Genomic DNA, 27,810 nt, shown 5'->3' with positions numbered 1-27,810 from the left:
ACAGTGGCTCCTCCCAAGAGGGCTGCCTCCACAGGGCCTTGGGTCCCCAGTGACTGTGCAGTTGCCATGGCAACGTGGTGAAAGTGAAAGTCGCTAAGTCTTGTCGGGCTCTTTGCGACCCCATGGACTTAGTCCATGGAATTCTCCAGGCCAGAATACTGGAGTGGGTAGCCTTTCCCCTCTCCAAGGGATCTTCCCAACCCAGGGTTCGAACCCAGGTCTCCCGCATCGCAGGCAGGTTCTTTACCAGCTGAGCCACAGGGTCAGCAACACGGTAGCCTCCCTAAAGTAGCTGTTCCAAGATGGCGGCCTCGACATGGTCCCCTTCACCAGGGCTGCCTCGCGGTGGTGGTTGCCGCTCCAACCTGGCTGCCCCACCGCCCATCCCCGGGAGACTAAACCTACGGGAGGAGGAAGGCGGGACCACAGACTCAAGAAGGACAGACACACGGGTGTCAAGACAAGACTACCATCTTCTCACTTATAATTCGGGAAAGGGAAACGTCTCTGGGGAAGTCTGGGTTAGGACTCAGCAGCCAGTTAGTCATCTTGTTAGGTGGAAGACAGAACTTCACTGCGGCACTGTGGGGGGTGGAAGAGAAGAGGGTGGTAAAAATTCCTGTGCCCCCTGCCCTGCCTCAGCCTCTGCCCTTTAGATTCACTTGGCCAGCAGCAGGGGGTCAAGTTTTCTCTTCCCCACCCAGCTGGACACCAGGTTAACCCAACTGCATCGAGCCCTTGATTCCTGTAGTTTTGAACTCCAGGCTGGCATATTCTGACTTCCGAGCAGCTGCTGGAGGCCAGCCCTCACTGGAATCCTGAAGAAGCCATATTTCTGAGTGGATTCAGTAGTTGATAAGGGGACAGCAGAACACTAGGAAGTGGGTCAGCCCGGCAGAGCGGTGCTTTAAAATGACAGGCAGGAGGTGCATGAAGAGTGGTCCCTTGTCTGCTGGGCTGTCATCAGAGCCGGGGGCGTCACGGCCGGGGACGGACCCTGGAGGCCCATGTGAACGTCGGCCGCCTCTGAGGGACGTGGTGAGCAGCCTCCCCCCCAAGTCTTGACTGGTGGACCAAAGCCGGAGACGGGAGAGGGAACGGCATGTGCAAAGTCCCAGGGGCAGGAGACAGCACAGCTGGTTTGTCCAACCCCAAGCTGTTCGGTGTGGCTGGAAAATGGGGGGCACAAGGAGGGGGGACCTGAGGGGTAGCAGATTCAGGACCTTGACACCAGGCTGAAGGGTCCCAGGGCTGCTGGGGGAGACCTAGGAGGGCCGTGCGCAGGTCAGCCGTGGTACAGAGCGCCCGCTAGGGCCGGGAGGTGGAACTGGAGAGACACTGGAGGCTGGGGCGGAATTCAGGAAGAAGAAGGCAAAGGAGGCTGAGGCTGTGGGGCAGAGAGGCAGGGGCCGGAGGCACAGAGCCTGGGGACAGGCCGTGGAAGGGGGCTGTCTTCCGGACTCTCCCGGCCACCCCCGGCCCCGGCCCTCTGCCACTGTCCATGACGGACGGTTTCGATGCTGTGTCCACACACCTCCCCAGCTGCACTCAAAGCCTTAGTGATCATTTGCTAAGCTCTTCGCATCCTCATTCACCTCTTATTTGTCCTTCAGCTCCTCTGGAGAACCTCAGACTCCCGCCCAGGCGGGGTCAGGTGCTACCCGCCCCCCCCCCCCCAAAACCCTGTGCTGCCTCTGTCCCCTGCACATGACTGTGTCCCTGCTGGGGTCTGAATCGGCTTCCCAGTCGTCGTCCTAGAGGGCCCAGGCCTGCCCCGCACCGTCAGCTTTGTAACGGCCGTGGATGAGGGTAAGGCGGGTGGAGTGTAAGAGTACCACTGCCCCCCCACCACCACGCCCCCAGGCTCACCTCGGACTTCCAGCTTGCACTCGGCCAGGGCCTCCCCCAGCTCGTTGACGGCCCGACACGAGTAAGTCCCCGAGTCGAAGGGGGACGGGCGGCGGATGTTCAGCGTCAGGACCCCCTGGTGGTTGGTCATCACGAACTTGGGATCTTCGCGGATCTCCATCTTGTTCTTCATCCAGACCACCTTGGGCTGTTGAGCGGAGCAGACAAGGAAGCCACGTGACAGAGGGTCCCCTGCGCGCTGGCACGAAGGGGCCTCGGAGGCAGCGCGGAGCCTCCCTTTGGCTCTCCCAGCCCCTCATTTTGACTGGCGGATCCTGGATGAGTCACTCCTCTCTGACCCTCAGTCTCCCCTTCGGTAACAGCAAGAGCTCCCCCTTGTGGTGGCACAGGGCCCTATGTGATTTGGCCCCATCGGTCCTCTGCCCTCACCTCCCGCCCCTCCCTCTCTGTCCAACCCGTGGGCGGCCTTGCTGTTCCTCAGATCGGTCAGGCCCCCTGAACAGCACCTGCCTGTCTTTGAGGTCTCCGCTCCCAGGTCACTTCCGGGTCCTAGACTGGTACAGGAATGCCTGCTTTACACTCTCACAACCGCCTGCGTTTCCCTAGCAGACCCTCCACCCTTTCTAATTTTCTTAAGTAACTGATTGATTGGGCTGCCTCGGGTCTTAGTTGTATCACGCGGGATCTTTTGCTGTGATGCGGGGACTCTGATTTCGGAGCGCAGGCTCGGTTCCTCCTTGGCAGGTGGGACCTTAGTCCCCCAACCGGGGATCGAATCCGAATCCTCATACCCTGAATTGTAAGGTGGATTCTTAGCCCACTGGACCACCAGGGTAGTCCCCACCCTTTATAATTTCATTGTCAACCAGGTGGCACTGGTGATAAAGGACCCGCCTGCCAGCTCAGATGTAAGAGACCTGGGTTCCGTGCCTGGGTTGGCAAGATTCCCCTGGAAGAGGGCACGGCAACCCACTCCAGTATTCTTTACCATCCAAGCCCCCAGGGAAGCCCCCATTCCCGTATTCTTGCTTGGAAAATCCCATGGACAGAGGAACCTAGCAGGCTACAGTCCATAAGGTTGCAAAGAGTCAGAAATGACTAAAGCGACTTAGCACGCACGCACGTGTGATTTCAGAGGAATGGCCATCTTCCCCAATATAAAGGAACTCCTTGTTCAATTCACCAGTACATAGAGAGTCTCTGAAATATGTGTGTTGAAAGAATGAAAGAATGATGTAAATAAGCAAATGAAGTGAATGAATGAACTGAATAAATAAATGAATTGGTAGGGGAATAAATGAATGGAATGAATGAACAAATGGAGTTAGTGAATAAAATAGTAAACAGCAGTGATGGAATCCACAGTAGGCCTACCGGGGCTGATGCTAAAAATTGGAGTTAGACCAGAAGACAGCAAAATGTGTGAAAAGGGTCAGGGAGTCAATGATTTAGGCTTCCTGAGCTCTATGGAAAGAGATGGGACTATCAGACCACCTGACCTGCCTCTTGAGAAACCTGTATGCAGGTCAGGAAGCAACAGTTAGAATTGGACATGGAACAACAGACTGGTTCCAAATAGGAAAAGGAGTACGTCAAGGCTGTATATTGTCACCATGCTTATTTAACTTATATGCAGGGTACATCATGAGAAATGCTGGGCTGGAGGAAGCACAAGCTGGAATCAAGATTGCTGGGAGAAATATCAGTAACCTCAGATATGCAGATGACACCACCCTTATGGCAGAAAGTGAAGAACTAAAGAGCCTCTTGATGAAAGTGAAACAAGAGAGTGAAAAAGTTGGCTTAAAGCTCAACATTCAGAAAACTAAGATCATGGCATCCGGTCCCATTGCTCCATGGCAAATAGATGGGGAAACAATGGAAACAGTGGCTGACTTTATTTTTCTGGGCTCCAAAATCACTGCAGATGGTGATTGCAGCCATGAAATTAAAAGATGCTTACTCCTTGGAAGGAAAGTTTTGACCAACTTAGACAGCATATTAAAAAGCAGAGACATTACTTTGTCAACAAAGGTCCATCTAGTCAATTCTATGGTTTTTCCAGTAGTCATGTATGGATGTGAGACTATACATTTGGACTATAAAGAAAGCTGAGCACTGAAGAATTGATGCTTTTGAACTGTGGTGTTGGAGAAGACTCTTGAGAGTCCCTTGGACTGCAAGGAGATTCAACCAGTGCATCCTAAAGGAGATCAGTCCTGAGTGTTCATTGGTAGGACTGATTTTGAAGCTGAAACTCCAATACTTTGGCCACCTGATGTGAAGAGCTGACTCATTTGAAAAGACCCTGATGCTGGGAAAGATTGAGGGCAGGAGAAGGGGATGACAGAGGATGAGATGGTTGGATGGCATCACCGACTCAATGAACATGGGTTTGGGTGAACTCCAGGGGTTGGTGATGGACAGGGGGGCCTGGCAGGCTGCAGTTCATGGGGTCGCGGAGAGTCAGACACGACTGAGCGAATGAACTGAACTGAGCTCTATGGTCTCGGCCAGAGACAACACACAAACTAGTGTGAACAGCCGTGTTCCAATAGAATCTTATTTAGTAATGTGAAAGCAAAAGAAAAAGAAAAGAAAAAAAAAAGCAAAGAAAAAGAGAAAAAGGATTAAAAATCTTATTTCAAGAAACCAGTGGCAGACAGATTTGGCCTGAGGGCCGTAGTTTGCAGCCCCTGGTCTAGGTGGGCCCTTGGGAGTTCAAGACTGCAAGTATCTGCATTCCCAGACAGCAGCCTGGAGACTGGATGGGGCAGGAAGATAACAGGGAGCCTTGAAGTGTTAGACCCCCTCCACCCCAAAGATTCCTGTTTTTGAGGGAAGTCAAAGTGTAATGAGCTGAGACTTGTGCTCTGGCTAGAGGAGAGAGAGAGGAAGTGGGTTAAAAGCAAGCAAATCCTGGGGCTTCCCTGGTGATCCAGTGGTTAAGACTCCACACTACCACTGCAAGGGGCACAGGTTCAATTCCTGGTTTGGGAAGCTAGGATGCCCCATGCCACGTGGCTCAGACCAAATTAAATACAAATAAAGGAAACACTTTTCACTAAAAGTAAATCCCATGAGCAGAGGAGAGAGAACTCAGGGAGGAGGAGCCCATGCAGTGGGAAGGCAAGAGGGCTTCACCTTGGAAGGTGAAGATGTTCCCCAGGGTTACACACACACACACACGGCACCTTTGGGTGGCCTCTCACGGCACAGTTGAGAGCTGCAGCGTAACCAGCCACCACAACCCGGTCTAATAGAGGCGTCAGGAACTTGGGGGCCGTTCGGAAGTCGTGCTCCTTGAACTCGGGCAACTTGAGGGTCATACCTGGGGGAGGGGAGATGCACCTGTGAGGGACTGACCCGGACCGCCCCCGATCGCCTCTCCAGCACCAGGTGCCACCAACTCTGAATCCAGGAGGAGGAGGATCAGAGGAGTCAACAGTCTGTAATAACCAGCATGGGAAAAGACTCTGAAAAATGATGAGTATACATATATGTAGAACTGAATCACTTGGCTGTACCCCTGAAACTAACACAACATCGTAAATCAATGACACTCCAAAAAAAAAACCAAACAAACCCAGAGATAGATGGGGGACCCAGGCTGGACCCTGAGTGGGTGGGGGTGGCCAGACCTGTCTTGAGGATCCGGGCTGTGTTCTTGGAGACACCAGGCAAGTCACTGAGCCCACAGATGTTTTCGGTGTAAACTCGGAAATAGTACTCGTTGCCCATGATGAGATCGGACACGGTGCAGGAGGTGTGCCGGCTGCGCTCATAAACCGTGAACCACTCCTGCAGCGTGGGGGACAGGGGAGGGCCGGGAGAGTCAGGGACACAGGCCCAGGAAGGGTGTCAGGAAAGCAGACGCCTCGCTCACAGAACCTGCCCTTCCCAACAGTGCTGTTCACAATGACCGGGAGGCGGGAGCAGCCCAGGTGCCCATCAGTGGCTGAACAGACAAGCAAAACGTGGTCCATTCCAGCCAGGGACTGGTAGGGGAATCCCCTGGAGGTCCAGTGGTTGGGACTCTGTGCTTCCACTGCAGGGGGTGACAGGTTCCATCCCTGGCTGGGGAAGCAAGATTCTGCAAGCCAAGTGGTGTGGCCAAAACTAACCAAATAAACAAGGGAATAGCACTCAGCCATGAAAAGCACGGAAGCACGGATACCAGCTACAATGTGGATGAACCTGGAAAACATGATGCTGAGTGAAAGGAGCCAGACACAAAGGCTCACAGCATGTGACTGTATCCAGACGTAATGCCCGGGATGGGCAAATCCACAGTCAGGACACAGATGGGGGGCTGCCAGGGGCTGGGGGGGTGGAAGGGGAGGGACTGCTCGATGGACACAGGGTATCCGTTCCAGGTGATGAAAATGTCTTGGAATGAAATAGAGGGGGTGGTTGCACAACATGGGGAAGATGGGAAATCCCACTTAAAAATGTATGCGTGCTAAGTTGCTTCAGTCATGTCCGATTCTTTGCGACCCCATGAACTGTAGCCCACCAGGCTCCACTGTCCAAGGGGATTCTCCTGGAGTGGGTTGTCATGCCCTTCTCCAGGGGATCTTCCCAACCCAGGGATTGAACCTGAATCTCTTGCATCTCCTGCATTGGCAGGCGGGTTCTTTACCACTAGCACCACCTAGCAATTTTTGCTAGGTGAATTTTACCTCAATAAAAAGAAACAGAAAACCTATTAAGAGTCCAGGCTTTCAATGCTGCGGCCCAAGTTCAATCTCTGGTCAGGAAAATAAGATCCCACAAGCCACACAGTGCAGCCAAAAAGGAAAAACCTATTATGCACCAAATCTCAGCCAAAAGTCTTTCCTCGTGGCCCCGGCCCATTCTCCCGGATCTCTCAGTGCCTCAGTTTTCTGCAGCTGGGAAATGGGAACAGCACACCTGCTGTGACTATCTCCCTAGCTTTTCTCCCCTTTCCCTCACGCCACCCGCAGCCCCTCGCTCACCATGGTTTTCTTGTCGGCTTTCTGGACCAAATACCCGGTGACCTCACTGTTGCCGTCATCCCTGGGGGGCTGCCACTCCACCAGCGCGTTGGTGCCCCACACCTCCTTCACCATCACATTCTCCGGGGGCCCTGCCTTTTCTGGAAGGTGGGTGGGCTGTTAGAAGCCAGCCCAGGCATCTCTAAATGTCCAGCGCCTCACCTCCTCTGGCCCGCCCGCCCATCCCCACCCCTGCGGGGTCTCGGGTTCCCCGCCCTGGCGTCCCGCTTGCATTTCTTCCCCTTCTGCCCCACCCTCCTCCGTTCCAACCTCTCCACTTCCCAGCGTCGGGCTCTCTCTCCTCCCCTCCCCTCCCCGCCCGCGGGCCGCGCACCCACAACGCGGATGCGGATGGTGGCCGTGTCCTTCATGTTCTCGATCTGCACCGTGAGCTCGTACTCCCCGGAGTCGGAGCGGGCCGCCTGGCGCACGAAGAACACCGTGTCGAAGTCGCTGGTGCGCACGTGAACGTGGGAGGTGTCGAGGGGCGCCCCGCCCTTGGTCCACACCACCTGCGGCCGCGGCTTTCCCTGCCCGGGGAGGTGCGGGGGTGGGGGGGCGTGTTGGTCAGCCTGGGTCCGACCCGCAGGAGCTGACCCCTCCTCACCCCTGCGCCCCGCTCCCCGCCCCCGACCCCGCAGCTCAACGCACCTGGAAGGGGATGACCAGGTTGAGATGCTCCCCGACTTTGCGGACATAAGTCTGGCGAAGGTGGCGGGGTAGTCGGATTTTGGGTTGTTCTGAGGGTACAAACCCAGGGAGGGGCTCAGCGCCGGGCGGGGGTGCGGGGGGACGTCCCACGGAGGCACAGAGAGGGGCCGACCAGGGGGCGGCCCTAATGGCCACACCAGCTTGGTCTTTCGAAGAGCAGGGCCGCGGGGGGTCAGGAGCTGCTCACCCACAATCTCCCGGATGGTGACCGGCTGGGTCAGGGTGGCCGGCTGGCTGCGGCCCGCGATGTTGACCCCGACCACGCGGAAGGTGATTTTGGCTCCTGTGGGGAGATTCTTGACGGTGAAGCCACAGCGCTCCACGGGTTCCGTGTTAGCAGGGATCCACTCGTCAGCTATGAGAGAGGAGCCAGGCTGGGGAGCTTCCTTCAGGACCTTCCTAGGGGCCCCCTCTGGCCTGTGTCCCTTCAGTGCCTCGGGCCCCCACCGCGAGGCCTAGCTGCAGCTGACATTTCTTGAGTTTGTCTCAGGACCAAGTTGGAGCTGATTAATGTTCGTCCATTAATTCCTGCCTCCACAGTTATCCCCATTTTAGAGGTGAGCAAATGGAGGGTCAGAGAGGGTAAAGATGTGGGAATGGTAGAGACGACCCCTCGGATTTCCTGCCTCTATAATAGGTGACTTTCCATCTTGGTTTCTTTGCCACGGGTTGGTGAGCTAATATGGATCAGACCAAGAGTTGACAGGGTGAACTCTAACAAAAGTAGATTCTGAAACACAGATTGGGGAGGGGAGGGCAATGGGAGGAGTGCAGCAAAGAGTGCTGGGAAGAGAAAGGAAAGAAACTGGCCAGAGCCCAAGCATCCATCATTTGCTTGCATCCCCGGATGTGGTCATCACCGCATCCCATCAAGGCGGGAACTGTCTTCGCCATTTTTAGATGAGGAAGCGGAGGCTGAGGGACTTGCCCAAGGTCACATAGTTAAAAAGTGTAGGGTAGGGCCAGGACTGGAACCCACATCTGTCTGACTTAAGGCCTGGGATATGGCATTCCTGTCTTCCCTGTGAGAGGACCACATGGGAGGCATCCCCAGGGCCCGGGCACTGGGCCTGTCGTGGAGTCACGGAGCCGCTGACGGCAAAGTCGGCTCAGTTTGCTCAGTGAAGGATGGAGGGCGAGATGTGTGGAAATATGCATGGATGGATGGATGGATGGACAGACAGACAACAGATTGTTAGACGGTTAAATGGTCCTGTAGGCAAACAGAGGGATGGAAGGCAGGGAGGGGGAGAAGAAAGCAGTGAAGAGATAGATACAAGGATGAAAAAAATGTTATTGGTTGGGTGGATAATTGGATGATCCAAACAGTTTTCAGATGGATAGAGAGATGGCTGGATGGATGACTGGGTGGGCAAGAGGAAGGAAAGAAGGAAGGAGAGAAAGAAAGGAGAGGGAGAGAGAGAAGGAAAGGAAGGAGGGAGAAGTAAGGGAGGAAAAGAAGGAAGGAAGGATGAAAGATTGGTGGGATGGGTAGATGAATGGATAAATGGGTAGAACAGAAGAGAAGCAAGTGTAGGGAGAAGATAAGTACTTGGATAGATGGATGGATGGATGGATGGATGGATGGATGGATGGATGGATGGATGAATGGATGGATGGATGGATGGATAAATGGAAGGTTGGGTGGGTAGGTGAATGGATAAATAGAATTGAGGAAGGGCAATAAATACTTGGAGGATGCGTAAAAGGTATTGCTGTATGGAGGAAGTATGTAGGAGAGGAAGGAAGGAAGTGGGTAAGGAGAGAGGGAGGGACAGAGGACAAGCTGGTCACTCGGGGCCTGGCTTGACCCATCCCATCCCAGACTGGAGCAAGCACAAACAGAAGGGCAGCTCACTACGCCAGAGACCTGCCCCATGAGCAGTCCCCAGACTGGATGCCCACTGGGGCTCTGCATGTGTCAGTCTCCCCCACCAGGCCAGACAGGTGACTCACAGCCCTCCACGCAGTACTCGATCAGGTACCCATCGATGCCACCCGCCCCGATCTTATCCGGGGGCCGCCACTTGAGGGTGGTGGTGGTGTCGGTCACGTCCTCCACAGTCAGGTGCTGCGGTTCACTCGTGGGCGCTGTAAGATTCCAGGGAAAGGGGGGGTGGTCAGTGAGGGCTCAGGGGCCAGAGCTGGAGTCTCTGGTCAGGAAAGGGATCCATATGGTGAGTCAGAGGTCAGCAAGCAAGGATGTGGCATTGCCAGTCTTGGGCAATGGGATCCAGGGATCGTGAGGTCTCCAAGGGCAGGGATAGGTGTTAGCGTGGTAGGTCAGAGGTCAAGGACACATTAAGGAGACAGCACAGAGTGGGATCATAAAGGTGAGTGGCCGATGTACTGGGTGGGGAAGAGGTCAGAAGGGTGCATGGTGCTGGAGGGGGTCAAAGTCTTGAGTTGTTTGATGAGAGGGGACAGAAGTCGGCAGAGTTGATAGAGTGCAAGGCCAGGGTGTGCAGAGAGAGTGCAAGGCCAGGGTGTAGGGTCCAAGATCAGTGACAGATGGGGCATGGGTCAGAGCAGGGCAGGGGCTCGGGGAGGGTGCAGAGAGGCATCACCAATAGGCATGAAGGGCTTGGTGTTCATGCTGGGCTGGGAGACCCCGATGGCGTTGACGGCAAAGACCCGCATCTCGTAGAGGATGCCCTCGATCATGTTGGTGGACTCGTAGGTGGTCTCCGTGAAGACCTCGAAGTTCAGCTTCATCCAGCGCTGGGAGCCCTTCTTCTTCCGCTCCAGGAGGTATCCTGGCAGCCCCCCATGGCAGAGAGAAGTGGAGGCAGTCACGGGGAGGCCTGGGGTCACAGGTCAGTCAGGGGGCAGTCGAGGGCACAGCAGGTCACATGACCCAGAGAGGTCTGAGGCCATGAATCTTAGGGTCACAGAGCAGTTAGAGGTCACCCAGGTGGGGCCAGGGATCGGGAAGGGTCACAGATCATGAATCAGGGAGTCAGGGGTCATGGAAAATCCTCGGCTGTTAGTGAAAGCCAGGATCCCCAGGTCACTGGGGAGGAAAGAATGACAGAAAGGCAGAGGGGATGGTGAGATGCTGAAGACAGAAAACCATGTCTCCGAGGGCGGTCACTGAGGATGCTGAGGACTCTTGAAGGTCAAGGAGAAGTCGGGGGGCAAGGGAGGTCAGCGGTCATGGCCCCCTGGCAGACAGGCACTCACCAGTGACCGGCCGTCCCCCGTCATACTTGGGGGGCTCCCAGACCAGGATGGCCCAGTCCTCTCCAACCGACGTGATTCGCACTGCCTCCGGGGGGTCTGGGACATCTAGGCAGGGGGGGTTCAGGCAGGATGGTCAGAGGACCCCTCGCGGCCTTGGAGGACCACCCCCTGGCTCAGCCCCTGGGGTCCCCCGCGCTTACCCACAACCTTCAGGAAGATGGAGGCCACGTCCTCGCCCACAGGATTGGTGACCTTGATGGTGTAGCGACTCTCGTCACCTCGCTCCGCACTCTCGATCACGAAGCTGCTGATGTCACCTCGCTCCTCGATGCGGACCCTGCCCTCGGTGCCCGTGAACACCTGAACACGACCACCGGGTGGCCTCCGTCAGCTTCTCTCCAAACCCAAACCGGCCTCTGCCTCTGCACTGCTCAGCAGTTGCCAGGGGTTCCCCATGGCCCCAGCCGCAGAGGACCTGGTGGGTCCGCCCCCAGCCTCATCACCACCCCCTCTGCCCTCCTCACCCTCCAGCAAACAGCACCCTTCATTAAACACACCAGACCGTCTCATCCCCAAGATGTTACAAAGCTGATCCCTGGGGCGTGCAAGGCCTTGACCCACTTCTCGACCTGCTGTATTGTTATACCTGCTATACCCTGCTATATCAGTACCCATCGTTAGCCAGAAGAAGTCACCTCTTCTGGGAATCACTCTTGGATACCCTCAGGAAGGGGTGGCCCCAGCCCCTGAATCCTCACAGTTTCTGGTACCTCCCCTTATCTCAGCCCCGATCACCCTAGACTGTGACTCTTGGGGCACCGGTCTGCCTCTCTCCACAAGTGAGGCTCCAGGAAAGCAGGGGTTGCGTGTGATTCCTGGCTGCATCCTCTGCATGAGCAGAGAACCCAGCATAGAGGGAACCTCGGGGCGGGGTGGGTGGGGTGGGCGGGCGGGGCTGCTTTGCTGAGTGAAGGAATGAATGAGTCAAGTCTCTCCATTTTACAGAAAAGGAAACCGAAGCCCAGAGGAGAGAAGAAAAACTGAACTGTCTCAGGGCCTGGAACATACAAGATGAAAATGTTTGTTGGATGGATGGGTGGATGGATGGATAAGTGGACTAATTCATGGATAGATGGGTTGATTGTTGAATGAATCAATTAATGAATTGATGAAGGGAAAGATGGTTAGATGGATGAGTTGATGGATGGCTGGACTGACTAATGGATTAACAGGTTAATGGATGGAGGGATAGATGGAGTACCCATCATGGGCTGGGCCAGTGCCACGTGATGAACAAATGTAATCTCCAGTCTTCATCTCTCTGAGGAAGGTATCATACTCCTCCTTTTACAGACAATGAGAGTGAAGCTCAGAGAAGGGAACCAGCTTGCCTAAAGCCACCCAGCAGGGCTGAGAGGAAGAGGTCAAGGCACCGGGGAGGCCACACCATACCTGATCCTCCTTCATCCAGGTGGCAACAGGCCGGGGCTCCCCGGTGATGGACACGTCCAGCCTCAGCTTGTTTCCGGCCACAACCACAATGGAATTTTCTGAGGTCTGCCCGGAACAGTCAAGGTGGATTTTGGGTGGCTCTGGTGGCAGAAGAGAGAGTCTGGGCAACTTGGGAGTGGACAGCTTGGCCTCCTAACCCCTCCAGAGGATCTCCTGGGAAGCTGGGTTCCAACAGCCATAGAGAACCAGCAGTCCAGGCCCCCAGCCCCTCCTCCCTCAGACCCGGGAGTCCAAACCCCCAGCACCCCCTCCATCAGACCCAGGGGTCCAGGTCCCAGCCCCTCCCCCCTCAGACCTGGGGCCCCCGGACCCTCCCCCTTCAGACCCAGGGGTCCAGGCCCCCAGCCCCTCCTTCCTCGGACCAGGGAGTCCAGACCCCCAGCCCCCCCTCCATCAGACCCAGGGGTTCAGGCCCCCGGCCCCTCCCCCCTCAGACCCGGGGCCCCCAGACCCTCCCCCTTCAGACCCAGGGGTCCAGGCCTCCAGCCCCTCCTGACTCAGACCCAGGGGTCCAGGCCTCCAGCCCCTCCTCCCTCAGACCCGGGGGTCCTGCCTCCCGCTTACAGACCACAGCAGCCCCTGGTCCTTACCCTGTTTGGGGACGTACTCCACTTTGATTTCTGGAGGATGAAGAAGACCAGATGGTTAGGTCTATGGGCCCCTTATCCCACCCTCACACCCTGGAGGCAGAGGGGAGGGCCTGGCATCACCCTGGGACCTGGGGAGTGGGGGTGGATTCAGGCCCACGACATCCCACCTCCTGCAAACACCCTCTGTCACCCCCCCAGTGTACAGTTAGGGCAACTCAGTCCTGAAGGGGGGCATCTGAGCCCCCCGGGGGAGGTGGGAAACCCAGAGGCACCCGCACCCAGGAAGTTGAGCTTGGCCGAGAGGGACAGGGCATAGCCGTCAGGCACAAACGTGTAGTCTCCCTCGTCCTCAGGCCGGACGTCATCAATCACCAGCTTGTGGAACCTAAGGGGCGGGCAGGGTAGAGGTCAGCCTAGGTCGTCCTGGGGACCACCATGGAGAAACACGCCGCAGTGCAATCTACGTGCCCAATGCAATGCTAGTAACTGGAACCCAATCCCACTCTGCTCCTTACTAGCTGTGTGACCTTGGGCAAGTCACTTAACCTCTCTGTGCCCCCGATTCTTCACCTATGAAGCAGGGATAATGTTGACAGTCTACGAGGGGGTTGTTGTAAAGCATTTAGAAGACTCCCCAGCACATGGTAACACATTAGCGTTGACTCTCGCCCTTACTGACACCACCAGCAGGCAGGGGCCCTTATACAGAACCCAGAGAAAGGCTACATTCTGCCGAAAGCTGCTGTCAGGAGACCCACAGGGACACAGTGTTCCGTGGGCATCACAGCGGCACTCAGAATCCTACAGATTACCAGGTGTTGATGTCAGGCGTCCACGTGCTATGCTTTGAATTCCAGTCCCTTGTTTCCCTAGCTAGACACCCTCCCCTCCAAAGTAGTTCCCTTTTTTTTTTTTTTCTTTTAATGTTTTCACTGCATCACACGGCATGTGGGATCTTAGTTCCCCAACCAGGGATCAAACCTGTTTCTCCTGCATTGGAAGCACAGAGTCTTAACCACTGGACCACCAGGGAAGTTCCCTCCCCGCCGAAGCCAACTGCAAATATGGCCACAGATGTCTCTCCCTGGAGCGGTGACTCCTGCAAGGAGACCTCGCAGGTTGTGACCTCTTTTGTCCCATAGGACGTGGTAGAAGTGACACAGGGACAGCGCACGGCACTCAGAGGCCCTGGTCGCTTCTGCTCTCTCTTGGGACGCCTGTGTGGGCCACAGGAATATGCCAGGACCAGCCTCCTGGGGGATGAGAGGTCCCACGGGCCAGACGGGAGCAGCCCAGCTATCCTAGCGAGGCTCTGAGGGAGTCCAGCATGATGGCCATCAGAGATCAGCTAGCCTCCAACCACCCCTGAGACTCACAATGAAATAAACCCTTGTTCTTTTTTTTTTGGCCACACCACGCAACCTGCCGGATCTCAGTACCCCAACCAGGGACTGAATCCAAGCCACTGCAGGGAAAGTACCGGGTCCTGACCGCTGGACCACCGGGGAATTCCCTAAACCCTTGTTCTCTGAAACCGCGAGGTCTGCTGGCCACATGCACAGCGCACTCCGTACCTCCCCACGTGGGAGATGGTGATCCGTTTGCTGGGCCGCACCTCCACCCCGTTCTTGTACCACTTGCCCGTGACCTTCTCGTCGGACACCTCACACTTGAACACGGCCTGTTCCGAGGCTTTGACGGTCAGGTCCGCGATGTCCTGCAGGACTTCCAGCTGTTTCTCTGGACAGGGAGGGAAGGAGACGGGGTCATCAAGGTCCGGCCTGTCCGCGGGGATCGGCCAGCACCCACTATTGGCCAAGCACAGTCCCTGGCTCCGGGGATCCAGCCATGAAACAACCCAGAAAAAAAAAAAAAAAAAACCTGTAAGTTTCACAAGCTCACGTTCTAGTGGGGTGACAGATACTGAACGGAAAACACACAGACCAAAAACTAGAGGGAGCGATGGTTGGTTGGATGGCATCACCGACTCAATGGACCTGAATTTGAGCAAACTCCGGAGATACTGGAGGACAGGGGAGCCTGGCATGCTCAGGTCGGACATGACTTAGTGACTGAACAACAGGAGGGAGTGACGAGGCCTGGGGGAAGGCGGGGAGGCTGCAGAAGGCCCGCAGGTAAAGGGCACGGCATGTGCAAGGACCTGGCACAGGAAAGCAGGCTTACCGACTTGGACAACAGCCAGCAGGCTGGTGCAGAGTGAGGGAGGCAGATGTGGGAGGTAACGCAGGCTGGGGCAGACCCCGCGGGCCACAGAGAAGGCTCTGCTTTGGCTCAGGGAGGTGGAACGTGTTGCGAAGATGGCTGGGGTCTGACTTACATTTTTTTTTTAATTTTAATTTTTTAAATAAAACAATGCATTTGTATGGCTTAAAAATAAAATGATAGGGGCTTCCCTGGTGGCTCAGTGGTAGGGAGGCCGCCTGCCAATGCGGGGGACACAGGTTCGATCCCCAGTCTGGGAGGATCCCACGTGCCGTGGAGCAACCAAGCCCCACAGCTACTGAGCCTGTGCTCCAGAGCCTGAGAACCACAACTACTGAGCTCGGGAGCCACGACTACTGATGCCCATCCATCCTTGAGCCTGTGCTCTGCAACAGGAAAAGCCACGGTGAGAAGCCCACGCGCTGCAAGTAGAGAAGAGCCCACGCAGCAATGCAGACCCGCACAGCCAAAAATGAATAAATAAATAAAATTATGAAAAAAATAAAATGATAAGAGGATGTAGATATAGAAGGGGAGATCGCTCATCTCCCCACTGCCAACTATACAGGTCTCTATCCAATCTCCAGATACATTATAGCCAGTTCACAGCCATAAAAGCAAAGATGTACATACAGTTTATTTCCTCCTTCCTTCCCTTCCCTCTTTTCTTTCTTCCTTCCTTTCCTTCTTTCTTTTCTTTCCTCCCTCTTTCCCTTCCTTCCTCTTTCCCTTCCATACAAATAGTGGCATATTTGCTTCTTCACCTAACAATATATGTTGGAAACCCTTCCAAATCAATAGAGTAAAAAATTGGTTTTTTATGGCTACAGATGGATATATCATCATTTATCTGGCCCACCAATGACTCAAGCTTTTTTTTTTTTTTTTAAAGAATTACAGGGCATGCTCCTGGTGACTCAGTGGCTAAGACTCCATGCTTCCAATTCAGGGGACCCATGTCAGGAAACTAGATCCCACATGCTGCAACTAGAGTTCACATGCCACAACTAAAGATCCCGCATGTGACCACGAAGACCCAGTGCAACCGAATAAATATATTTTTAAAAAAAGAATTACAGGCTCACAGGAGTGGGGGGTGGGGGTGGTGACATCTCTTGTAAATGTAGTCAACTGCACCAGAAATTGACATGGGTCCTATCCCCTGAGCTAGATGACAGAGTGTGTCCCATATCCATCGTGGACATTTCACAAGGATTGCTCTGGCTGGCATGGGGGTGGGGGCACAAGTGTAGAAATAGAGGGAGCAGTATAGAGACTGCACCCGTTCAGGCATAAAGGGATGGAGACCTGGGCCAGGTGTGGGCAATGGAGGTGGAAGGAAATTGTCAGATTCAGAATATCCCTTGAAGGTGGAGCCCCCAGGATCTGCTGATGAATCGCATGTAGGGCAGGAGGCAAAGGAGGAGTCAGGGAGAGCGCCAAGCCTCGGGGCTTGGGCACCTCAGGAGCTGTGTGTTGAAGCATGCGCAGTGCGGCCCCGGCCCCGGCCCCCAGGAGACCCCGTACCTTCCACGATGAGCTCCGCCTCACACTGGCCGCCGTTGGTCATGACCTGGTAGTGCCCCTTATCCTCCATGGTCACTTCCGAGAAGATGAGGATGTGACGCTTCCCATCCTTCTTGAGGCGGTACCTGGCCTTGAAGGAATCCTCCCGAGTCAGTTCCACGCCATCTTTCAGCCTGGGGGGAGGGGGAAGTGAGGAATCCGTTTGGCCCGGAGTCTGGATGTCAGAGGTGAGTCAGGGGTCAGACAATCCTGAGCAAGAATCAGGAATCAGAAGGGAAATCAAGAAAAGGAGGAGAGAGAAATGTTGACAGAGGTGTCTAGAGTAGATAGGTCACAGGTCAGAGGAGAAAAACAGGACGAAGTGGTCACAGGCCACAGGACTCCATTGGAAGTCAGGAGACACAATGAGATCATGGGGGAGAGGTCAGAGCATAGAGGAAGTTCACGGTCACCGAGATATGGCAGATATTATGGCCTCAGAAAATGGTGCTTCCCTGCCCCGGCCACTCCTCACACTTCACTTCTACTTCCTCATCATTTGAATATCATCTTAATCGTCACCTCCTCCAGGAAGCCTTCCCTGACCTCCTGAGTCCTCTCTTATTAAAAAATGGTTACAGCATCAGTTATTGCTCCTCTGATATACTTGTCAAAATAGAACTTCGATATTTATTTGTGTGATGACTTGATTAATACCTCTATCTGTCTCCAGTACACACACACAGACACACATACACACCACGCCCCAGCAATTTGCCAGATCATAAACTGCATAAGGGCAGAAGCCATGTTGATATATTTTCTCCCCATTTTATCTCTAGTATTTTGAAGTGTGCCACCACACAGTAGGTGCACAATACTTGTTGGATGGGGGAATAGATGTAAGAATGGATAAATGGATGGATAGATGGGTGAGTGGGTAGATGGATAGATGTGGGATGACAAATGGACAGATAGATGGCTAGATGGATACATGAGTGAATGGACCAAACGATGGATAATTGGTTGAACGGGTGAATAAATAATTTAATGAATCAGAAATAGCAGGGAAAAAAAAAAAAAAGAAATAGCAGGGATCCAGAAAAAGACCTGGAAGAGCAGAGGTCAGAAGTTTCAGGAAGAGGTCATAAACGAAGAACAGGATTTATTGGGAAAGGCTGAGGTCTCCCAGAAACTACTGGGGAAAGGTCTGAAGTCTTCAAGAGAGATCCTACAGACCGAGGCTGAGGCAAAGACACTGTGGGCATCCGTGTGGAGATTAGGGGTCAAGAGTCACTCACCACATGACTTGGGCACCCTCTTCTGACACTTCCACTGCCATTTCTACCCGATCGCCCACAAACACCTGCTGGTCCTCCAGGGGTGTGACAATCAAGACTGGGGGTTCTGGAAAGAGACTCACAGACTTAGTGAACAAACGCACGGTTCCCAGGGGGAAGGATGGGGAGAAGGAACAGTTAGGGATTTGGGGATGGACATGTCCACACTGCTATATTTAAAATGAATAACCAACAAGAACATACTGACTAGTCCACGGAACTCTGCTCAATGTTATGTGGCAGCCTGGATGGGAGGGGAGTTTGGGGGAGAATGGATACATGTACCTGTATGACTGAGTCCCTTCATGTTCACCTGAAACTATCACAACATCGTTTGTTAATCTGCCATACCTCAATACAAAATAAAATGTTTTTTTAAAGACTGGGGATTCTGTGGGGCATCTGGAGAGGGGAGGTCAGTAGTCTCCCGGTAGCCCCACAGGAGGTCAGTAGCCCCACTCCCCAAGCTCACGCCCAAATCTCGGCCTCACCTTTGACAAAGAGCTCGGTGAAACACTTCTCGTCTTTGACGGCAACCTCATAAGCAGCATCGTCCGCCAGCGTGCACTTGTTGATGGTGAGGATTCGCTTCTTACCAACGTTCTCAAACACGTATCTGGTGCAAAAGTCTCAGCTCAACCCAGGGCACACAGGGGATCCTGCATGCACCCATCTATTCTCAGGACAAACCACTCCCTCTCAGAGCCAAGTTGTGTGGGAAAGGGGTCGATGGTCCAAGTTCTAGTATTTAAAAAACCGCAGCGGAAATACTAACTGTCCACCCATATCCACCTTCTTCCACTTAGCAGCAGCACACAGCAACCCACCTAAAGAACTACGCTTCCCAGATGTCTTTGCAGCTAGGATGGCCACGCCGCTGAGCTTGGACCAACAGAATGTGAGTGGAGGAGATGGGCATAACTGCTAGGTCATCTCTAATTTTGTGATGCTTGTTCTAGACTTCTTTCCTTCCCTCTTCCTGTCTGATAGATACAGTTGTGCCCATGACCTAGTTTCAATCATGCGGATGAGGATAATGCCATAAGAAATTGTGTAGCCAAAAATGTGGAACCTGGATCTAGATCAATCATCTAGAAACATCTTTCTTTCTAAACTACCGTGTTCTGGGGACGCTTTGTTATAGCAAGTTAACCTGTAGCTTAATTACCATCACTTTTCATCACATCCCAAATGCTCATGATGAGAAATCTAGAAAACACAGCCAAGGGAAAAATACTAAAAGTAGAACCCATCCAGAATTGTTCTGCCGAGAGATAACTGCTACAAACATTTTGACCTCTGTCTTTTCAATCTTTTTATATAAAATCTATATGTAGATTAACATTTTGTGTAGCAGAAATGAGAACTCTTCTGCACATAACACTAACCTTCAGTAGCTTCCCATGGTAGTGTAAATTTTAGAATATCTTTTTTAGTGACAGCACAGCACCTTAGTATGGAATTGTATGCTTTGGGTGTTTTCCATTTTTTGTTACAGCAGCAAATGATCCAGTGAACATCCTTGCAGCTAAATATGCATAACCATGATTAGGCCCTCATGAAAAACACCTAGCATTGAACAATCTAAAAGCTTTTGAATACACTACCCTTTTGGAGATTTGCCAATATACATTCCCACCACCAACATCTGTGGACCCATTTTCCTATGTCTTCTCCAGCACTAGGGTTTATCATTTTCTAAAGTCTTTGTCCAATTGGAGAGCAGAAAGACCATTGTTTTGTTTTGTTTTCTGGTTTCCTAGCCCTGAGGCATGTGGGAACTTAGCTCCCCTACCAGGGATCTGAACCCACACCCTTTGTAGTAGAAGGTGAAGTCTTAACCCCTAAACCACCAGGGAAGTCCCAAGACTGCTGTTTTCATTTGTGTTATTATTGGTGATGGTGGTTGTGTTTGCAAGGTTGAATATGTACTTAGTGTATTGGCCATTTGAGTTTCTTCTAACTGAATTCCCGTTCATTGCCTTTGTCTATTTTCCTACCCAGGTATCCCTATCTGTATTTTTCATATGGATGAGGGAGTGCCCTTTCTGGGTTAAGAGTAGCCTGTCTTATTTCTGGACTCTCCCTGTCTCTGGGACTTGGATTCCCCCCAACCCGAGCTCTACCCCCGACACATACTTGCTACTTGGTTTGATTTCCTGGCCATTCTTGAACCACTTGAGGGGAAGGTCTGGATCGCTGATCTCTACCACCAGCTTGATCTTGTTGCCTCTGTCCACTTGGTAGGCTGGATCCAGCTTCTTTGTGAAGGCTGGAGATGGAGGGATGTGAGTGGGATGGAGCTGAGATGTTCTCAGTGCTCTGAGCCATCAAGGCTCCCTCCCCAGGCCACCAAGGTCAGAAAGCCTCTTATGGCTTTGGAGGGCCCCTGAGAACAGGGCTGTCTGTTACTCCTCAGAGTGGGACCTCCCAAAGATAAGTCCAGGGTCCGACCACTGGCTGCCCACGATGCTGGAGTCCCCGTGGGCAGGGCCCTTCTCCCCTCAGACCAGCACTGACCTGCGCTCTTCTTGACCTCAACCTTGGCCTTCTTGAGCCGCTTCAGCATGCCCCGGAGGTCGGTGATGCCGTACTGGAAGGCGATCCTCTCATACTCACTCTTCTTTGCCCCTTTCAGGAGCTCCCAAATCTCTGGCGGGATGCCAAGGTCATCGTCATCTTTCTTCTTTTTCTTCTCCTCCTCAACCACCTGCCTGAAGGTGGGGAGAACAGGCCGGGGGCACCAGGCAGTGAGGAGCTGAGGGTCTCCCCCTGCCTCCTCCTCCCACTTTCTGTGTCACTTTCCCTCTCTGGGCCTGTTATTCCTTACCCTGTCCCACCTGGTCCATTGCCCAGCCTCCTTCCTCCCTGGCCTCCTGACCTCATCCCATCTCTTCCCCTCCAGTCTGTTCCCTCCTTAACCCCTGAGGGCTATTTCTGAACCCCTACATCAGATGCCATCCTTTCCCTGTTCAAAACTCCTCCGTGGCTCCCGACCGCTCTAAGGAGGAAGCCCCAGCAACTCAGCCTGGCCATCATAACCTCACCCTCTGACCCATCCCCACTCTCCCCACTACCAAACCACCCTACTTTCCCTTTCCTGAATGCTCTAGGCTTGCTCCTGCCTCCCTGAGCCTTTGCACAAAATGTTTCCCTGCCTGGATGACCTCTCTCCACCTGCTCTTCATCCTACAAGACCTAGCACCAGAGTTCCTCTTCCATGAGGCACTCCCTATACTCCCAGCATAGCAGTTGCCCTCACTCTGGGCTCTCACAAGGCCCTCATGGGACCTCTCTCTGACCACACTAAACAGTCCTGGTCTGTGTCCGTGTCTGCTGGACCAGACCCATCTTCCCAAGGCAATGAGCGACCCAACGTCAGGGAACCAGTCAAACTTCTCTCTCTCCCCTGATCTCAGCTCAGGGTAGACAGGAGGCCTCAGAAGATGTTTGATGAGTGAGAGAGTGAGTGGATCTCTGGAAAGAAGGAAGGAAGGGAAGGGAACAAAGGAAGGATAGATGAGTGGGCGAATTTGGGGACATGTGACTATCTGGATTGATGTACAGAGCATTAAGTGGGGGACTGATACAGGGGTGGAGGGGTCCATGGACGGTTAGGCCCATGGATGATTGGGTCAATGGATGGGTGGATTGGTAGGGAATGGATGGCATTAAGATAGGTGGATGGGTTGGTGGAGAATGGCTGAGTGAGCTGGGAGGAGCTGGCTGGGTGAACATATTGATGGAAGATGACTGGGAAGACGGATGGCTGGAAAAGACAAACAGATGAATCTATTAGTAGGTAGAATTGTTGGGGATTTCATTATGCAGATTGATGTGTAAATGGAAGGATGAATATATGGACCAGCAGATAATGAATAACTGAGTGACTGGACAAGCATCATGTTGACTCATATAAAATGGCCAATATTCAATCTTTTTTTTACCTACACAATAGCAATTGCATATAGATGAGTCTTGGAGAAGGAAATGGCAACCCACTCCAGTATTCCTGCCTGGGAAAATCCCATGGACAGAGGAGCCTGGTGGGCTACAGTCCATGGGGTCGCAAAGAGTCAGACACGACTGAGCGACTAAGCACAGAGCACGTAGATGAGTCTAACAGAACAATCTGGAGAATGGGTGTGCCATTGAAGAGGTGAACAGTTGATAGAGGGAGGCCTGGCTACATGAGGAGGTAGATGAGTTAGGATGGGTGGGTAAGATGTTGAACTCAGTTGAAAGAGAGATGCAGGTGCAGATAGAGTCACAAATGGGAAGGTGGATGCAGGGCAGACGATGGATGGTGGAAAGGTGGATGGATGGATGCCTCGGTTGGTGGGGAAGTAGAGGATGGAGTTGGTGGGTGCAGGATGAATGAATGGATCAATGAATGGGGGGCTGAGTGTAATGGCCAATGCATAGGTGGACAGATGGGAAGATGGTGAGTAGATGAATGGATATGTGGGCAGAGGGATGGGCAATGGGTAAGTGGATATGTAGGTGGATGGACAGGTGGCAGGGTGGGTGGGGGGCGGGCCGATGGAGGGGTGCTGGGGGTCCCAGGAGAGCAGTGGGGAAGCAGTGGGGGGCAGGGGGACCTCACCCACCATCTTTCTCCTCCTTGAGTCCCCATCTCCCCTTTCCATGCCAGGCAGAGTGGACTCACCTCTTCTTCAACAGCCCGCTGAAATCCAGCTCACCCGCGGTGTCTGACTTCGCTTCACCCCTGTAGCCATCAAAAGGGAGTGTGAACCCCAGCAAGGTCCCGACTCTCAGGCTCACCCTGGATCCCCACTCCTAGGCTTCCCTGATCCTCCCCTTCTCCCGCAGCTGCCCCTCCCAAGGGAGACCTTCCCATGGCCCTTGGCACCAGGTCAACCCCCTGTGGCTCCCCAGGGTCCAGGGTCACTTACGATCGCTTGAAGCTTTCTAGACTCTGTCCAGCGGAGTCCTGACGGGGCGCTGGGGAGGGGTGATGGGGAAGAGAAGATGAGCTTGGAGGCAAAGCCTGATCTAAGACCAAGACTGCCCCTCCCTCCAGGCCTGCACAGCCTCCTCCAGGCCTGCACAACCTCACCCAGGTCCCTTTCCCTCCATCTTGTGAGCCAGCACACCCTCTCTCTCAGACCTGGACACCCTCTGCTTGTAGACTCATTTCCCTGCCATGTACCACCCTCTCTCAGCAGCCTACATCCCCCAGCTAAGCCTTCTCTGCAGGCAGGAGCAACCTCAGCACCTGTGTCCTCCATATTTAAGCTCCCATACCTCCTGGGCTGCAGACTTCTCAAAAATCTGTACACCCTCAGAGCTCCACACACATGCCCCCAAATCTGTGTAACCTCCCATCAATCCTGTACACTCCCACCCTCAACCCACTCACCCTTAGATTCACCTGAAATAAACAACAGACAATAAAACGGAAAGTATATTTAAAAAAAAAACTTCGGACACCCTCACTTCTCAAACCCTTACTGCCACTCTCTCAAGCCTGTATGCTGTGACCCTGGAATCTACATAACTCACCTCCTAAGCCTCACATGCACACCTCCAAACCCTGAACCTTTTCACCCCCAAATCTACACCTCAACAGGCTCTAAAATGGTAGACCCTCTCCCCAATTTTGAATGGCTTCCTTGGTGGCTCAGGTGGTGAAGAGTCTGCCTGCAATGCAGAAGACCCAGATACGATCCCTCAATCGGGAAGATCCCCTGGAGAAGGAAATGGCAACCCACTCCAGTATTCCTGCCTGGAGAAGCCCATGGACAGAGGAGGCTGGTGGGCTACAGTCCATGAAGTCACAAAGTCAGACACGACTGAGCAACTAACACTTTCACTTCCCTTCCAGGTTTGAATACCCTGATCCCTACCTCTGTGCTCCATCCTCCAAAAACCTGTGCCCACCTCACCCCCACCTCTATATTCTATCCCTACACCTGGCTGGCAGATCTGACCCCCCACCCAGACCCAAGACCCTTGGCCCCCACCCCCACCAGCATACCCTCCACATCGATGTTAAAGGCACAGCTATCACATAAGTCCTTGGCTTTGACCTCGATGCGGTAATCCCCGCGGTCCCCCAGTACCACCTTCGAGATGTGCAGCTCCACAGTGTACACCTGGGGGCCCGGCCAGGGGTGCGGGTGCATGTAATGACCCCCAGTGCCACCCCACACCCCTACAGCCCACCTCACCACTCTCCAAGTTCCCCCAGGAAGGGCCAGCCCCCATGTCTCCTCCCATGCCTGGGCAATCTTGATCTCTGGGGGCCCACATCCCTGACCCTGAGAGCTCCTGGGGGCATGCACACCCCGTGCCCAAACGCAGCCTGCTCTGACCGGGACATTCTCCCGTCCTGCCCCGCACAACCTCCAGCTCTGCCCCGCAGGCCCTCGCCTCCCCACGGGGCCCTCACATTGCTGGCGGCGTCGTGGGACTCCTTGAAGGAGAATCGGGCACCACTTTTGCTGCCCAGCTCCAACCACTTCCCCTTGAACCACTTGATGTCGGGTTTGGCCGGCAGCTCTTTCCCATTCAACTTGGCCACGATCACAGTTTCCTTTCCTAAGAGGAGGGGGGAAAGGGGTGGCAAAGGAGGGTCGGGCAGGAACCATAAGACCCTATAAAGAGGACTGGGACGCTGGGAGCCTCCGGCCCCACCTCCCTCAGTCCCAGGAGCCCCCAGACCCCCACCCCCTCCTCGCCCAGGCGCCCCTCACCAGTCTCCACCGACACGGAGTCTGGCTTCTTCAGGAAAACGCCGGTGGGTTCCTCCGCGGTGGGAGACTGGTCTTCGGGTGGGGCTTCTGCTCAGGAGATAAGATCGGGGGTCGAGGTGGGCCGAGGAGGGTGGCGGCAGGCCACTTTGGGGGCGGGGTTTAGAGCGAATGACGGGACCTTCTTCTGCTGGGCATCAAAAAGACCTTGGAGGCAAAATGGCTTTTCCTGACCTGGGAGAGACCAATGTGTCATCCAGGTGTGTGGGTGTCCAGGGTCCCCCACCCCTTCGGGCCTCAATTTCCCCATATGAGATCCGGATGGTCTTAACGGGGGCTTTTTTAAAAGGGTAGGAGAGGTGTCAGGACGGGCTGGGGCGTTCAGAGCTGGGCGGGACTTGCGGACGGATCGGCCAGTTGCTGGAGGCTTGACGGCCAGGCTGAGGGGCTAGGCTCCGCCTTGGAGGCGCTGGGGAGCCCTGGAGGGCTGTGAGTAGGGGAGGGCGGTCAGTCGCGGAGCTGTGGGGAGGACGGACCGAAGGAGAGAGTCGGGAGGCTGGGGATGAGCCGCCAGGTTCCGCTCGGCCCGCGGGAGCGCCATCTATCTCACCTGTAGGGGGCGCTTCCTTGGGAGCCGGCTTGGCAGCAGCATCTTTGCCAGCGTCTTTGCCCGCGGGGGCCTTTTTGGCCGCTGTGAGGCAGAAGACATTCCGGGTTGAGCACGCGCTCCGTCTTCTCTTCCAGAACCCCGGAGTGCAGGCCCCCGGGCCCCGCCTCCTTCAGATCCTGGAGTCCAGCCGTCCAGGTGTAAATTTATCTCTAATCCGAGAGTCTGTGGATCCGGTTTCTCCTTCCCCTCCCCGGGGAAGGCCTTGCCTCATCCACCCGGGCCACCGGGCTCTGACCTTTTAGGTCTTGACGGTATAATTAGCTCTTCCCCTGGGCTGGAAATCGGACACTGGTGCTGACCACAGCATCTTTCACACGCCCTGCCTGCTGGCGCCTGGCCCGCCAGGACCCCAGCTGTAGCGAGGGGCTGGACACCCACCCTTCAGCCTGGTTGGCCTGGTACCAGCCAACTGGACATCCCAAGAGGAAGGGTCCTCTCTCGGGGCTTGTGTCTCCTCCGTTCACTGCTTCATAGAGAGGAAGCCCCATCCCATCCGCAAATTTAAAAATGCCCCCCAGTTCCATTCAAAGGACCCTGAAACTGTACACAGAGAAAGGCTCTCCAGCCTCTGTATGAAGAAGGTCCCCTAATTCCTACACCAGGAATCCCCAAACCCCATCCAAAGGAGGTGCCCTCATCTTTGTACAGAGAACTCGCCTTACCACCCAGACAGGGACCCTAATAACTAGACATGCAAGGACCAGACCTCATCTCCCTGCAGAGAAAGGTTCCAATCCTCACTCACAGAAGTGACCCAGGTCCTTTCCCAGAAGACCGCATCCTCAAATGTAAAGGACCCGATCACCCCGCCAAAACCCTGCAGTCTCCAACTGCAGGACTTCCATCCCCGTGGAGGAAGAGGGACACTGATTCACAGAGAATCTCCACGTGCACCCAGAGATAAACCCCCAGCTCCCTGCAGAGAAAGGAAGCCCCACCACCACCACAGAGGGAAAGGGAATCACCCCCCCTCACACACACACACACCTAACACAGGTATGGGACCCTCCTCTCCCACACAAGGAAGGGAGTCCCTCCCCAATGGGAGAAGACACCCCATTCTCCCAACCCCACGGAGGGAGAAGTCCCCAGTGAAAACAGGACTGCATCTCCACAGAGGGAGGGAGTGAGTTCCCCCAAGCCACCTGGTTTTGCCTCAGGCATGTCGTAGGACCTCCTCCAGCTCCTCCGACCGCAGCAGTGTCCCGATGGGCCCTAGGAAGGACAGGTGGGCCCCCCCGGGGGGGCCCTTTAAAGAGTCGGGAGACTCCCAGGAGGCTCCGGGAGGCATAGACGCGCCTCCCCACCCCACCCTCCCCTGCCGCCCCACATTCCGCCTGTGTGTTCTAAAAGGCGAGAAATAACAGCTGGACAAGGAGAGGTGGCCAAATGCCAGGTCCCCAGGGAGGAGGGGGGCTGGGCTTCCGACACCTGGGTCTAAGGGAGGATGTGCGGCAGGCAGGGACTCCTGGGTCTGAAGGAGGTGGGGGCCTGGACTCCGGAATCCAGGTGCGGAACTGGCCTGGAGTCCAGATTCTTGGATCCCAGAGAAAGGAGAAGGATGAGGGCCTAGACTCTTGGCTCCTAGGCGGAGGGACAGGAAGGGACTGGGGTTTGAAGTGGACTAGGGCTCTGAGCCAGGATTCTGGCATGGGGAGCGGGGGGTAGGGATGGTGGGGAAGACAGGGTCTAGAAAACCATTCTTAGCATCTGCAAGTCAGGCGTTTTCGGGAAACCAGAGCCGGGAGGGAGAGTCCGGTTTCCCAGCGTAGGCAGGGTGGCCGCAGAGGAGGCGTGGGGGGGAGGGCACCGAGGCTCTGGGACTCCAGAGTCCCACCCTCCCGGCGCGGGCCTACACGCAGACTTGGGGCCCCGGCCACCTGGGACCCCTCCTGGGGCCGCGCCCTGCCGGCTCCCCGCCGTGGTTCCCGGAGCGGGCGCGGCGGGCACCGGAAGCGGGGGAGGGGGCGGGTGCCCCAGCGGGGGCGGGTGGGGAGACCGGGAAGGCCCTGGAGGACTGCCCGGACATTGGCGCCCTTCCCGGCAGGGGGACCTGCGGCTTTTTGCATGGGGGTGGTGGTAGCTGGACGCCGGGCAGGGGGAGGCGAAGGAGACGAGGAGGGGACCGCTGGAGGGGAGCGTCTTGGGACGCCAGGTGTTTGGGGGGAGGAAGGCGAGGTGGGCGCGCGAGAGAAGAGGGGAAGGGTATGGAGGCTTGAGCTTAAGGCCGAGGACAGGCGGGCAAATAACGCCGGCGGAAAGACCCTGGAGTAAGGGAAGGCTAGTCGGTCCCGGCTTTTTTCCTGCCCATCGTCACCTCCCGCCCGCAATCCTTTTCCAAAACCCCCTAAGAGCCGGAAACGTCCCGCCTCCTCGGAGCTCCTAGCCAACCCAGAGGCAGCTTTCGGGTGACGCCACGGGTTGCCAGGCAAACTGCTATGCGGCTCCTGCGGGCCCCGCGGGTGGGTGGAG

The 27,810-nt window shown here is 54.9% G+C and overlaps 1 protein-coding gene across 2 annotated transcripts; it reads right to left on the bottom strand.

Moving 5' to 3' along the window:
• Positions 1 to 455: 455 nt before the first annotated feature.
• Positions 456 to 26,646, bottom strand: MYBPC2 (myosin binding protein C2). Of its 2 annotated transcripts, none has more exons than XM_043435521.1 (28): positions 26,484 to 26,646; positions 25,279 to 25,359; positions 24,672 to 24,758; positions 24,368 to 24,516; positions 23,954 to 24,071; positions 22,869 to 22,917; positions 22,622 to 22,681; positions 20,473 to 20,666; positions 20,092 to 20,224; positions 18,444 to 18,568; positions 17,914 to 18,019; positions 16,634 to 16,806; positions 14,458 to 14,623; positions 13,162 to 13,268; positions 12,884 to 12,913; positions 12,234 to 12,373; positions 10,982 to 11,141; positions 10,782 to 10,886; positions 10,166 to 10,354; positions 9,555 to 9,689; positions 7,786 to 7,953; positions 7,539 to 7,627; positions 7,222 to 7,417; positions 6,849 to 6,988; positions 5,511 to 5,670; positions 5,064 to 5,200; positions 1,870 to 2,056; positions 456 to 582 (listed from the first exon to the last, which is right to left on the bottom strand). In XM_043435521.1, the coding sequence occupies exons 1-28, from the start codon at positions 26,500 to 26,502 to the stop codon at positions 572 to 574; spliced, it is 3,414 nt and encodes a 1,137-aa protein (XP_043291456.1). In that variant the 5' UTR covers positions 26,503 to 26,646; the 3' UTR covers positions 456 to 571. The 2 variants fall into 2 exon arrangements, with proteins under 2 accessions (XP_043291456.1, XP_043291454.1); XM_043435519.1 differs by lacking the exon at positions 26,484 to 26,646 and adding an exon at positions 26,326 to 26,413.
• Between the last annotated feature and the right edge of the window lie 1,164 nt (positions 26,647 to 27,810).

Source organism: Cervus canadensis, chromosome 18 (assembly GCF_019320065.1).
Source record: "Cervus canadensis isolate Bull #8, Minnesota chromosome 18, ASM1932006v1, whole genome shotgun sequence".
NCBI classification, from domain to species: domain Eukaryota; kingdom Metazoa; phylum Chordata; class Mammalia; order Artiodactyla; family Cervidae; genus Cervus; species Cervus canadensis.
This window is presented reverse-complemented; position numbering and strand designations above follow the sequence as displayed.